General features: G+C 37.4%; 1 protein-coding gene across 1 annotated transcript in view; it reads right to left on the reverse strand.

Moving 5' to 3' along the window:
- The window catches only part of LOC136864636 (TAR DNA-binding protein 43), a 285,790-nt gene that overhangs the window by 128,547 nt on the left and 142,853 nt on the right, over nt 1-14,390 (reverse strand). Inside the window, exon 3 of the mRNA XM_067141889.2 lies at nt 5,775-5,915. Coding sequence (XP_066997990.2) covers nt 5,775-5,915 — 141 coding nt within the window. The remainder of the gene's footprint in view (nt 1-5,774; nt 5,916-14,390) is intronic.

Below are 14,390 nucleotides of genomic sequence, written 5' to 3' on the forward strand. Positions count from 1 at the left end.
GCAAGAAAACCTATATACACCTGATTTTGAAAAAGGACTACTTTTATTTATTGATGAAGAGTTGTGTAGGATCTCTGTGCTTCTATTGTTAGTACGAAAGGCTATTTTAACGTTGTGTTTTTTAAAAACGTTAGTGACGTTGTAAATTTCTTTATTGAAGGTAAATGTGGAAAACGTGGCAGTGCTAGTATTGTCTTTTATTAGGGTGGTTTTTGGGCGGTGTCTGAATTTATTGATTATTCTTTCAATAAAGGATTCATTATATCCATTGAATTTTGCTATAGAGCGAATGGTGTTCAATTCTTTATTTAAGTTTTTTCTTGACATCGGAATTTTGAATGCTCGGTCTACTAAGCTATTATATGTAGCCGCTTTGTGTGTTTGGGGGTGTAGTGAGTCATTTCTTATAGTAGTGGCCGTTTGAGTGGGCTTTCTATAGATACTATATGTGAACGAAGAGGGGTGCTTATTGATTGTTAGGTCTAGGAAGTTGATGGAGTTGTTTGTCTCTGATTCTAAGGTAAATTTAATGTCATGATCAATGTTATTAAGGTTTTTGAGGGTGGATGGCGCGTCTATGGAGCGTTCATCTAGGATTATAAATGTGTCGTCTACGTACCTAGCCCAGAATTGGATATTAGCAAATTTGATGTTATTGTCGATGGCGGTGTGCTCTAGGAAATCAAGGTAGATCTCTGCTAAAATTCCTGAGGCTGGTGAACCCATAGCCAAACCATCTTGTTTGTAAATGATCTTATCGAATGTGAAGTAGTTATTGTTAATTAGTAATCTTAATATGGTCATAAAGTCTTGAACTTCTAGTTTACTTAGTTGATTGTTAGCAAGTAAGTTCTTTTCGATGATCGGGAATAATGAGTTGGTGTTTATACTGGGATACATGTTGACTATATCAAAGGAGTGCATTGAATGATATGGTTGAAGCTTGAAACTGTTTAGTTTGTTCACTAATTCTACAGTGTTCCTGATGGATTTATTTGATGAGAATTTATAATGTTTATTAAGAAATTGTTGGATAAATTGAGATAATTTATATAAGGGGCTTGGTCTGTAGTTTATTATGGGTCAAATAGGGATACCGGTTTTGTGGATTTTGGGTAGTGCTTTAGCTGTTGGTAGGCCTGGGCTCATAGTAATTAACTTTTGTTTTTCTTGCTCAGTGAGGAGAAAAGATGTGCTTTTTAGAATTTGTTTCAATTGCCTTTGAATTGATTGTGTTGGGTCCTTCTTACCTATCGAAAAGGAGTCATTATCTAAGAAAGTTTTGGTTTTTTGAATGTAATCTGTTTTATCCATAATGACTGTCGTGTTGCCTTTGTCGGCCTTTGTAATGATGAGGTGGTTGTCTTTGACTTTCTTTTTAAGATTGAGAATTTGTTTTCTTTCAGTGAGGGAGTCTTTGTTGATTTTGGTGATAGGGGTCGCAGTGCGATTTTTTGAGAAAAAACTTTTGTTTAATTGTTTTTTTACGTCCATTCTGAGTTCGTCTTGTAGTTCATATGGCATTTTGCTGATAGCAACTTCTGATTCAACTACGAGTTTGGAGGCTGTAAGGGCCGAGTTGAAACAAGGCCAGTTGTGCTTTGGACCTTTCGAAAGAATTCTTATATCGTCCTCATCTAAGTTGGTGGTGGAAAGATTAATTACTGGTGGGTGGAATTGTTGTAGAGTGTCATCAGCGAGGTTAGGCTTGCTGTTAGGTTTGGGAGGGGAGTTGCTGTGTTTTACCTTATTTTTAAGTGCTACAAGTTTTTTCTCTAGTGTTATCTGTTTTTTGGACAAAATATTGAACAACTTGATTTGGACTTCGTCTTGAAAAAGATTCCACTGAGCATTTGAGAGTAAGGTGGCTGCCTCTAAGTGAGTTTCACATAAGCGATGATTTAAAAACGACTTTTTCTTATAGAGAAATTTTAGTTCATTTCTAACCAAAGTTTGTTTGTCCTAACCTGAACATCTTGTTGATGGGGAGGAACAAAACGTTGTTTCGTGACGCTTTTTAAAAAATTAGGGGTTAAATTCGGTGTAATGCACTGTTTGATAAATGCTATATCCTTGCCTGTTTTCCCAATTTTGATTTTTAAGCCCAAGTAATGATAGGCTAACGACTTTGCCTGGTTGGCTGCTTCATTTAAACCTAAGAATTTCATTTTTGTCCGTATTGAACTGAGAATGGATGATAGGAAAAACTTAAAACGGTCCACCTTTTCAATACAAAAATGTTACAGTTTATAACATGTATTTGCACTTGGAACTAGTTTCAACGTTGTTTTGTGTCATCATCAGCCAAAATGTGGGAAATAGGCCAGCATGTAGGCACTTATATTACACAAAGCGTTACATTAAACAATACACATCTTACAAGGAGATAAAAACAGGGTCGAATATAGAAACAAATGAATCGTTGAGAAAGCAAAAGTTATACATATTAAAAATAACCTTAACCACACATCTTGCAGTGCGAAAGTGTTCTTCTTGAATGATTCCTGAATATAAAACACACGCGCACACATTTCTGAAGAGCCAGCGTTGGTCTTTATAGCTATTGTTGAGAGTGAAGGAGAATTTCCTGTTGTGTATGTTTATCAGAAACTCAAGGGAGACTTCATTAGTTAGTCGGAACATAGAAAAAAATGATGAAATCTTCTCAGAAGAACTCTTTAAGGTTTCACTTTACTTTGTCCTGCCTGCTGGCTCTTACTGCAGGATGACCAGGCCGTGGCATGTCAGTCACATTTTGTCGCCCATCTTTGAAGGCCTTGACCCACCATGCTACAGTATGGTAAGGTAATGTACTTTCAACGCAAGCCTCTTGCAATCATTCGTAACACTGTCTTGCACTGCGACTTCTAGCGCATTCAACATTCAACCAGCTCCTCTGAACTTGCTTTGAAATCATTACAGCTGTACTCTATAAGCGCGCGCTCAAAATTGTGTTTTTTTTGCTGTCGCTGCACACGTGCATGACGTGAGGAGGGCGAGTTCATTTACACTGAGGGAGGGTGGGTATTCAAGCTACCTCAGGTACATGTTTCAAGGCACTGTTACAGCATAGTTGCCACTATTAAAAAATCAACCCAGGTATATAGTTATTTAATAGATATTGATAAGCTCTTAATTTTTGAGATATACGCATATAAAACCCTCCTTAATTTTTCAGCATTAAAAACAGGATAAAAAAGCAGGTCCTATGTGGGAGTAAACACAGTATTAACAATATCTTTCCACTATTCTGCAGGTGGTTAGTGACGCCTACTGTAAGTTAATTTTTATTGAAATGGAAGCATATACAAAATAGCGATGGTGAACCTTCTGAAACTCAGTAATTTACAAATTAATGGAAAAGCTCGCACTAAATATCCCTACTGAAGAATTTCTCCTGAGTTTGAATATCAGAACACCTTATGTCTTCATTGGTGATAAGGCATACCATTTGTTAAAGAATTTGTTGAAACCATATGCTTCCAAACATCTAGATGAGAAAAAGCTACCTAATAAGATATTGCAGATAGTGCAAAAAACGGTGGAATGAAATTTTGGAATACTATCCATGAAATGAGAAAAATGCATAAAGCAACAGGAATGTCCTGGAACTGCAGAAGCTACTGTTAATGCTATTTGATTTCTCCATGTTACAGTGATTGACAGAGAGAATAAACAAATGACACTGCAGAGATTCCATCCTCCAGTGTGATGTCTGAGTTTCAATGTTTAGAGGATCAGTCTTTCAACAGTTGAATCTGCTGCAGTGAGGAATGGGTTTAAAGGCTATTTTCTTTTTTCAATTACTGTATTTATTTTCATTTATTTATGATCAGCAATGGCATAGCGCTGAAATACACAAAGATCCAAACGTGTTATCTAGAACGCATCTGCTTTGGTGCGAATTGTTATGCTAATTCCATATAGCAGTTTTGCGGAAAGTTTCACTTATTAATTACTTCTTATCCATGGATACAGTGTTATGACACAACATGACCATCAATATAACAGCAATGAGTCATCCATCACATAGAGAGGGGACGATGCAGTGACATTGTGACAACCAATCACAGCACTAGTTTAAGGCAGCTGAATCCTTATATAATAAACCAATTTGATTACCGGTAAACGGTGAGGTGCGCAGCTCCAACATGTTTAGACTCATTTGCTACTGTTGGCTTGTCCCCTCATCACCACACGGTGAGATGCGTGATGAGACGGACAACTCCAGCATGTTTCTGGCCTAACTCTAGCCCCAATTAATTACAAATACAGACATGGCAGCAACACACATTTTCTATCTGCCCAAGTAGTGGAAAATGATTGGAACTCATGGTCCTTAAGCTGTGTAATTTGTTTAGAATTAAATAAAATGTCAACAACAGAATTTGAATTTTGTTCACATACAATGAATACAGGAGTCTGTTGACCGAGATGTCCCAAGCTCCTCACGCGAAGCAAAAATTCCAATAAATATCAGAAATTAGCTCTATGTCATTCTGTAATTTCCTTTAAAATGTATTTTGTTCAAGTTACCATCTTTTCTTACCTAATCCTTCAATAGCAAGTGATGTAAGCTGGTTATTATCAGAAGTACAATTAAATAGAATTGTTAGATCAATAAAATTACATGAGACATAATACATTTCAGCAGAGAAGCTATTTATTAGTTTAGCGACATCTGCATCACTGTATAACTGAATAATGAGCTGGGTTACTGGTGGGTTATTTCATTATACTAAAGATGAATTGCCAAGAAGTTGTAACTTGTCTATCTTTAAGAATGCATTAAGGAAGTGCAGTGGCCAGGAGAAGCTGCAGCTGTGGCATAAGAGTAAGGTCTACAAATGTGAGAACTGCAGACCAAGCTGCGGACATAATCATCAAGGACACAGCGACATGTACCAGTGAAAGACCAACAACCCCTACGACATTTATATTAACTGTGTGGTAAGACTTATTTTTATTTATGAATTCAAATTACTAGCCATGGTGAGCTTAAAACTACAATACTACCCCAGAGGAATCACGTGCACCAAATTCGGTGTATAGGTGCCATGCCGCAACTGTTCAGTTGAAGATTACCAGACCTTCACTGCCCACAGAGTGCTCAGGAAGTACAAGTGCTGAATACAGAGTACAACTGCTCTGAGGTATTACAAAACAAGGAACACGCCAACAACTGTATTAAGATATTTTCATGGTTGCATGAAGACTAAACCAAAGGAAACAATAGACCTTTTCTTAGAAAAGTAACTATAATGAAACTCTTCCTAAAGCCACAATCTCACGAGTTCCAAATTAACGGGCAGGTACAAAATACAAGTTGCTCATTGTGCTGCTGTATTCCACGTTAACAACAGTCCACTTTTGTGACAAATATACCTTCATTTTTCTTCTGGCAGTAGAACAAGATTTATAATCTTCCATTAAATGATTCACAGAGAAGTCCTCTACTACTATGCTCAAAGAATTTTGAAGGAAACTGTTTAAATGCCTTTTTGCAATAAACTTCAAACTTTTCAAGGGGATCCTGCAAACTACAGACAATAGACTTCAGTATACAACATTTCATCTAACTTAAGAGCTGGTACTTTTACAATACATCAAACCTGGAGAATGATTCATCAACGCACACAGCAGCAAAATCAACTATGTGCTCTATAAACAAATGGGGAAATACTATGAATACTATGTTACAACTGAGAACTGGGTGGGGGGGGGGAGGGAAGTATAAAGCAAAAAAAAAAAAAAAAAAAAAAAAAATTACATACCTTCGAGTTCGGTATCTTCACATCACACCAACGACCATCAATCATGTGTCTCTGAGCAAGTACTCTCATTTGAGACTCATAGCTTCCAAACCGGATAAAACCAAAGCCTTTTGACTGACCTGATTTTGGGTCCTTCTTGACCTACAAGAATAAAATGTATTATTTTCACACATGCAAGAACATGTAACAGATGTCCTGTCAAATAGTAAGCTCTACGTATTACAGCATAATAAAATATTACAAAAAAATAAAATGTTTGGAAGTAGATCAATAAGAAAGTATATGCAAGAGATTTCCTGAAAACTCTAAGCTGTTTTTTTCTTCTTACAATTTGTTTCATGTTGCACTGACACAGATAGGTCTTATAGCAAAGATGGGATAGGAAGAGCCTGGAGTGGGAAGGAAGCATCCATGGCCTTAATTAAGGTACAACCCCAGCATTTGCCTGGTGTGAAAATAGGAAATCATGGAAAACCACCTTCAGAGCTGCCGACAGTGGGGTTCGAACCCACTATCTCCCAGGCGTAAGCTCACAGCTGCGCGCCCCTAACCACATGGCCAACTCGCACAGTCCAAGCATTTATGACAGGTACAGGACGCGGCAGAATAATCCCAAATGTTAAACATAAACAACAAAGCAATGCTAGAAGCTATTTAAACATTTACTTCATAGTCAAAGAGCAGTGTTTGCCATTTAATACACATACTTCGCAGCTTACGTTGGCAGATATGACCAGCAGAAATAACTCCCATATTTGCCACTGCTGTTTCTCAGGTGTTAGTGATGATGTGCAAGGCAGGGTGGTAGCCTCCAGTAGCACATACCTTACAATGTTAAAACACTACCATGACCTGGAGTGGACAGCATCATAGGTCCGTGATTATGACTTCCTTCAAAAATGCAAATCTCATTACCACAACACAGCATCATAAACATTTGTCTAGGTAAACATGCTAAAGTTTCTGATAGGAAAACCCTTTTGCTACAGGTCGCCACTTTGAGAAAAACGGGTTTAACTTTAAAACGTACCCGCCTGATAGCATTCGAACACCATCTGTCTGATGCGTTACCACTGAGTTCGGAATCAAAGGCCCATATATTTTGAAGAGGAGGACAGAACTCTGGCAGTAACTTTGATTGTTCCATACCGAAGCTACACAACTTCTCCAACCGCAACTCAACAAAGTAGAGAATATCACTGTGTAATTCGAACAAAATGGTGCCACTGCATACACACAGCAAAAAGCACTGAGGAACATCGTAAGAAAATGTTTCTAGGGTGCCTAATCTCCTGACAGGGTGACATTCCACGGCCAGCATATTTCTCCGATCTCGCAACTTGCAATTTCTTTGTATCTGGGGACATGTGAAGCCACAAGTCTACCAACGTAAGCTGCAAGCACTAGGTGACCTGAAAGTTACCACCCATCAATAAACTGAAAACTGAAGAAAAATTACACAAACAACAAAAATAATTTGTTTACCCCATGATGCTGACCTCCATACATCATATAGACATCCCTTTCTTCACAAGCTGCCGATCTCTATGCGTAGTATAGACTCCTGTAGGCCTAATTTCATTCTGTTCTAGTTCGTCATGTTTTAAAGTTGTCAAAATGGAAATGATATATCTTTGAAGCTGAAGATCTCTGCCTTCCTTCTATGTATGAATCAGTCCAAATCGGTGTTCCTCGTTTTTCCTCTCTACAGAATTTGAAATAGTCTGATCTCTTTCTGCTTGAGAGCGTATAGACTTAAATTTCTGCTGCATTCTAATAATAATAATAATAATAATAATAATAATAATAATAATAATAATAATAATAATGTTATTTGTTTTACGTCCCACTAACTACTCTTTTACGGTTTTTGGAGAAGCTGAGGTACCAGAATTTAGTCCCGCAGGAGTTCTTTTACATGCCAGTAAATCTACCGACACGAGGCTGATGTATATGAGCACCTTCAATTACCACCGGACTAAGCCAGGATCGAACCTGCCAAGTTGGGGTCAGAAAGCCAGCGCCTCAACCGTCTGAGCCACTCAGCCCGGCACTGCTGTATTCTAGCTGATGAATCACTATACATCGTTCCCTCTTGTAGATTGATAGACTAAATCTCCATCTTTCCACCGATATGCATGCTGACATGACCTGCTAAGGATTCATATAATTCTTTTAATGCCTTGAAACATGTTATGACTCAGCTCAGGGTCACTTCGAGATACAATACTGCATAGCCCGGAAGTATGGCACGGCATAGTTTGATGAAAATGAAATAATTACGTTTGAATAACTAAGATGCTATCAGCACTACACCAGACTGAACTGAGCAAATTGAGAATGGACACAATGTAAAGAATAGGAGTGTATAGTGCGCGCAGGTAAGTAACGGACGACATAACGAGCCAAAGTACACGCCCTTCTCATGAACTAATTGACCCATTAACCTGGGATTTGTGCCAAATGAATCTTGCTCAAAGTCTTTTGAGGCAGCAAGGACCCTAGTTTTACTGAATTGCAAAATAGTCCACACAAATATAATTTCATTCTGTATAAAATATGGCGGGTCTTTTCTCCATTAGCAGCCTATAAGATAAAAAATATATATCAAGTCAATGAATGTAAACCACATTCTGCTGTCTCTATTGTAAACGCCTGAAAATAATCCAAACTAAGCTGCTGTAATGGTGAATTTTTCAAGAGATCACAGCATTTTCTAAGTGCTCACACCTGATCTCCTCCATCCATTCAAATGTTCTGCATCACTGACAGGTTTAGTGTTAAGGGTAAAAAAATTATGTCATTGGTTTTACTGCCCACTAACTACTTCAAGAGTTTAAGGAGACAAACTTTTACCAGAAATTTGCCCACAGGAGCACAATTAACAAGTAACAATGGAGTTAGGATAGAGGAAGATAGAAAGGTGCCATAAACACCCCAACCAAGGAAGAGGAGTTTTGGCACCTTGAAATACCAACAGACTGAACCAGGATCGAGCCAGGATCAAACCAGTCATCTTCGGCTGAGAAATGAAGGAAGTCTACCACATGAGCCACTCAGCTCAGCTGGATAAATATGGAGGAAAATTTGATGAACTGAGCTTTTCCTAAATTGTGTACAATTTGTACCAATTCCAATATTTAAAAAATGCCATCTCATTAGAACCAAATAAAAATAAAAGTGATTTGAAGGCTGCCAAAAAGAGTATTGCAAAACCCAGTTTGACCAAACTTTTGTTTCACTTGAGTAACACTTATCTCACATCTTCTACCATGTGCTGCTATCTTGTTACTTATATGTGCACCAACTTGTGAGCTTGCTTCCTTTCTTTCTTTCTTTCTTTCTTTCTTTCTTTCTTTCTTTCTTTCAGTTTTTTGTTGTTAAGCAGAACAACATAGCAACACAAATAACAGAGTTATACTCCAAATTTATTATTTAGCCTTAAAAATAATGTAGGCTACAATAAATAAAAAAGAACAAAACACTAATTTCATGAAGTGAGACAGGCATAAATAAATATACAATACTAAAAAATTAGGGGAAACAAAATATGTCACGAAAAAGTACATTAAAAAAGCTCCAAGCCGTTTTGTACAGTAGAGTAAAACAATTTCATACATATTATGTCATTGCAGCCATGGAACGAGATTGTTTACTTTATAATTAACGGAAGAAAAACAATCTCAGTTAAATGCCAAGGTTTCTTCTACTTGAACACAGGTGCTGTAAATTCAACTCTGGAATAATGAATATAGGATTCATGTGCATATGATATAAATATGTCTAAAAGAGTCTGATGTAATTTATTTTAAATGGAATCAGTTATACCAACACATTACTCTAGGTTTGCTTTTCTCTTATCTATTATCACAGCCATCTGTAGTACAAGGCTGCAGCATGAGAGACATTGCAACATCGTAGCAACATGTGGCTATCCGCAGCTCACACCATTCACTTCAATGCAGTAACCAAGTGACTGTGCTGCGTTTCTTCTGATTTACAGCTTGTAAGTTCAAAATTATAAAAATAAGTTTGTGGAAAAATGCCTAGTTCTTGAATAGTACCCAATTGTAAGAGCAATTACGCCACTTCAATTAAAGTAGGAGGTAATGTAAGGACTTATTTCCTAGAGATGTAGCACATTGAGAAGAATGGATTTGCCCTATTCCAGAAACTGAGAAGTAGATGACTGGTCTAATGTTTGTCTGAAAGATTTTCAGGATTCAGAGACTTTCTTACCACACAAAAATACATAATATAAGGTTGGCAAACAATGTGAATATGTACTTCAAGCCCTCGTTTTATGTGCAGTGCTGTGCCAAATGTATTCGTGAGCCTGCAGTCTTATCTTCGCAGTAAGGAGTGTGTGTCTTGTCTAACTTTCCCTCCTGGCTTACACAATGAAAACAAGTTTGCTGAAGAAAATTCTCTGTCAGGCTTTTTGACATCAGAATCTTAAAAAGCAATGTAACACTGCACTTTTGTTTCGAAAGAAATTTGTCTATGCTCCCACCCCAACTTAATGTACAGTATGTACCACCAAGGAAATTTGAAAGTGATGATTTCTAATCGAGGTGTGGACTGCAGAGACAACTAGGAGGTAATTATATCACAAATACCAAAATTCTCAAAGGGGAAAAGAAGATAAGAAATAAATGTAGTCATGATAATAAGCTTTTGGTCTTTTGCCGTGTTAGAAACAAGGTGAAATTCTTTTAAGTTTTGAAGAGAACTTTGCTCCACGTCTTCAGAAGAAAATCTAGTCTGTTCACGACAAAGACTTCTCTAATAATTGTTTTAATTTAAGAATGCTTCACCGTTGACCAACTGTAAGTGGTACTCTCATTTGTCACCAGATGGCTTGCTGTGCTCTAGTCTTCCAAGTGGGAGGTAATGACACCATCTTAGCTCCAATTAAGATGTTTCTTGCTCCATCACAGGTGTGTTAAAGTAAACTGCAAAATCATCAAAAATTTTATTTTAATTTTTCCTTCTACCACATTCGTCCCTGTTTCGTCTGATGGCTGTGCTATTTACCAACTGATGGGCACAAATTAGCACACTGGGATTAAACACTGGCAACCAGGAACGAGTTAGCTGGAAAACAGATGATAATGTAAAACAACTGTTTTCTCAAATCTTTGCAACAACTTTTTGCACCAAGTCTTCAGTAATGACAGACTGATGAGCATAAATTAGCAAACTGGGGCAAAACACTAGCAACCAGGAATGAGTTAGCTGGAAAATTTACAATGTCCAATAACAGACCAACTATATTAGTATTATAAATTTACTCATTCGGAACAAATATTTCAGGTTCCCTATAGGAATCAACATCTACATCACGTTTTGTGTTGCCTGAAATTTCAAGGAGTGTTCTTTATAAAATTGTGTCAGGATGTTTACATTATCGGAAGATGTGCACACGCTGGGTACCAAGGATACTGACAGAGGTGTACAAAACCAAGCACATAGGCAGTGCTTTGACTTTCCACAGTAATGAAGGTGATGCGTTTCTAAGCCAAATTGTCACCAGCGACGAAACATGGGTGGTTTTTTTTTTTTTTACAAGTTTCTTTACGTTGCACCGACACAGATAGGTCTTATGGCGACAATGGGACAAGAAAGGGCTAGGAGTGGAAAGGAAGCGGCCGTGGCCTTAATTGAGGTATAGCTTGGTGTGAAAATGGGAAACCACGGAAAACCATCTTCAGGGCTGCCAAGAGTGGGGGTCGAACCTACTATCTCACGAATACTGGATACTGACCGCACTTAAGCGACTGCAGCTATCGAGCTCAGTACGCTCACATGGATGGTTTATGTTGCGCTGGAATCTAAAACAGCAATCCATGGAATGGAGACACTCAACATCACCCAAGAAAGTGAAGTGCAAGCAAACAATTTCAGCTTACAATCTCATGTTCACTGTGTTTTGAGACCTTACGTAATCTTCATCGTACAATCCAGAACAAACGGCGTGGCATGTCCACAAGGGGGATTTCTTTTGCTTCATGACAATGCGTGACCTTACGCGGCTAATTGAACCCGAGATCTCGTCGCTTCATTTGGTTGGGAACAATTCGATCATCCTCCGTATAGCGCTGACCTAGCGCCTAGTGACTACCCCTTGTTCCTGCACTTGAGAAAGCATTTAGAAGGTCAACACCATGATGATGATGATGATGATGATGATGATGATGACCTAAAAACTACCGTGCTGCAGTGGCTGGCACATCAGATGGCAGATTTCTATGAGGATGGATTTCAGAAGCTGGTTTCACGATATGACAAGTACTTTAATATACTTTGAACTTATATTGAAAAGTAGTTTAAGGTACAGGCTTACATGTAAAAAAAATTTAAAATTGCATTACTTTTTTTCTATATCAAAACGGTACTTACTTAATAAAACATGCCTCGTGTAAGAATTAAAAGTGTTCTTTGTCTTCATTCTGTGAGATATGGAACTGTTACCTTTCCAGTAGTTAGTTTCAAATCCACTGAACATAATGATGCCAGATGTAAAACTGTGGCCTATGTCTATGTGAAATGTTCCTAGGAGTTTTGGAAGAGAATTATCTGGAAAATATTGAATTGAAGAGCCTAGTTTTTCAAAATGTTTTATGTTATGTAGGTTTTAAGCTTGCTGCAAGTGTAAATTGTAGTTACTGCTGTGAATTTCCAACAGTAATGGCTGTCAAAATGAGCATTTTCAGAGACTGAACAGAGGAGAACTGTCAGTGCCATCTGATATTATTTTGTTAATTGGAAAACATGTAGTGGGAATTGCATAAACTCTTGTATCAGCAAAATTTGTAAGCAACGTTTTAGCTCTTTATAACTTGACATACATTCTTCATCATTTAACTGAAATGGGAATTCAGAATGACAAAATAATGAGTTTGCTCCAAGAATCTTCTTTCTGTAGTGATGATCGCTTCAATTTTGTAAAGAATGCAATAAAAACGAGCAGCAATGTGTTGCTCAATAATTATGGTGAAAAAATAGTATCTGCTGAAACATACAACAACAAAAGGAAAATGCTTATTGCAACCTAGCCAGGCTGAGTAGCTTAGATAGTAGACTGCTGGCCTTCTGAGCTCAACACGGCAAGTTTGATCCTGGCTCAGTCTGGTGGTATCTGAAGGTGCTCAAATACGTCAGTCTCACGTCAGTAGATTTACTGGCATGTAAAGAAACTCCCATGGGAGAATATTTCGGCTCCTCAGTGCCTCCAAAAACTGTAAAAGTAGTTAGTGGGATGTAAAAAAAAAAAAAAAAAAAAAAATATTATTATTACTAGTATTATTATTACTACTACTGCAGCCTTAAGTAACAATATTTAAGTTTGGAACACATGCTATTACTATTCACATAGGCCTAGTAGTAATACCGTACTCTGTTGTAAACAATTCGTGGTTTACCAATTCTTTAATGTTTAATAAAAGTTTAAAGGAACTACAGAGGGGTCCAGAAAAATGTACAAACTCTTTGATAGTTAATATCTTTGGAACAAAATGACGTATCATTTTGCCGTACAAACAGGCCCATCAAGGTCCCGCATTGGATCGGGAACTATCTGGTTTCACAACAATACTTCTGTCAATGCTGTTAACACGATCCACTTGCTTAATTACTTTATAATTTATTGTTTACCTTATGAAAACTGATGATGTTACAGGCCACTACTAAGTTACATATTATCAACAAAGGAGCAATATTTTATGTCAGCTTATAGATGTCAACATTCATCCAGTGTTTATTCACACCATGCTCAAGACTTTTAGGCATTACATAAGGACAAAGACTTTTTAAACCATTTATTAATATTTTTTCACTTCTATTTTATTATTAGACCATCAAGTCCCTAACTTGTAAATTTTGTAAGAATGAATTTTAAGCACCATCAAGTATATTTCATCCAATTAACGTCATTTTATTACTAATGATCTATATTTTGTATTATAATATATATATATCTTTGTTCATTTAACCTATTGTGGCTGATGATGGTGTCCAAAGACATCGAAACCAGTAACTAATAAAATTGTTGTGATTTTGTATTAGCAACATATTTTGTATTGATGTAAGTTGGATCATTTGTACTCTCCTTTATTGTATGTTAGTCTCGTTTCAATACGGACCAAAGATGAAGTTTTTAATATGAAATGCTCAGGATGTGCATAAGAAAAGGTCTGGCCAACCAAAAACATCAACAAGTCCAGCTTCCAGTGCTACTGTGTTGCAGCATTTTACTAGGTCACCTCAAAAATCTGTGAATCAAAGTCACATGAAAGAAGAATAAGCCGATCAACCGTACAAATGAATTCTGAAGGCTGCAAAGTGGAAAGTGTACATTCCAAAACCGCTGTACACTATAAATGAGGACAACCTGGATCGAAGGATGGAGTACTGTGAGTGGTTTGAAGGCATGCTTCGCAAGGAGGAACGGTTTGCAGGGATGATCATCTGGTCTGACGAGGTGCAATTCAAACTGAACGGTACTGTAAACCGAAAAAACTGCATGTACTGGGCTCCTGAAAATCTTCACATTCACGTGGACAAACATGTTAATCCACCCGTGTTAATGTGTGGTGTGGTCTGTCATCGCACAGT

This window comes from Anabrus simplex, chromosome 2 (genome assembly GCF_040414725.1).
Source record: "Anabrus simplex isolate iqAnaSimp1 chromosome 2, ASM4041472v1, whole genome shotgun sequence".
NCBI lineage: Eukaryota > Metazoa > Arthropoda > Insecta > Orthoptera > Tettigoniidae > Anabrus > Anabrus simplex.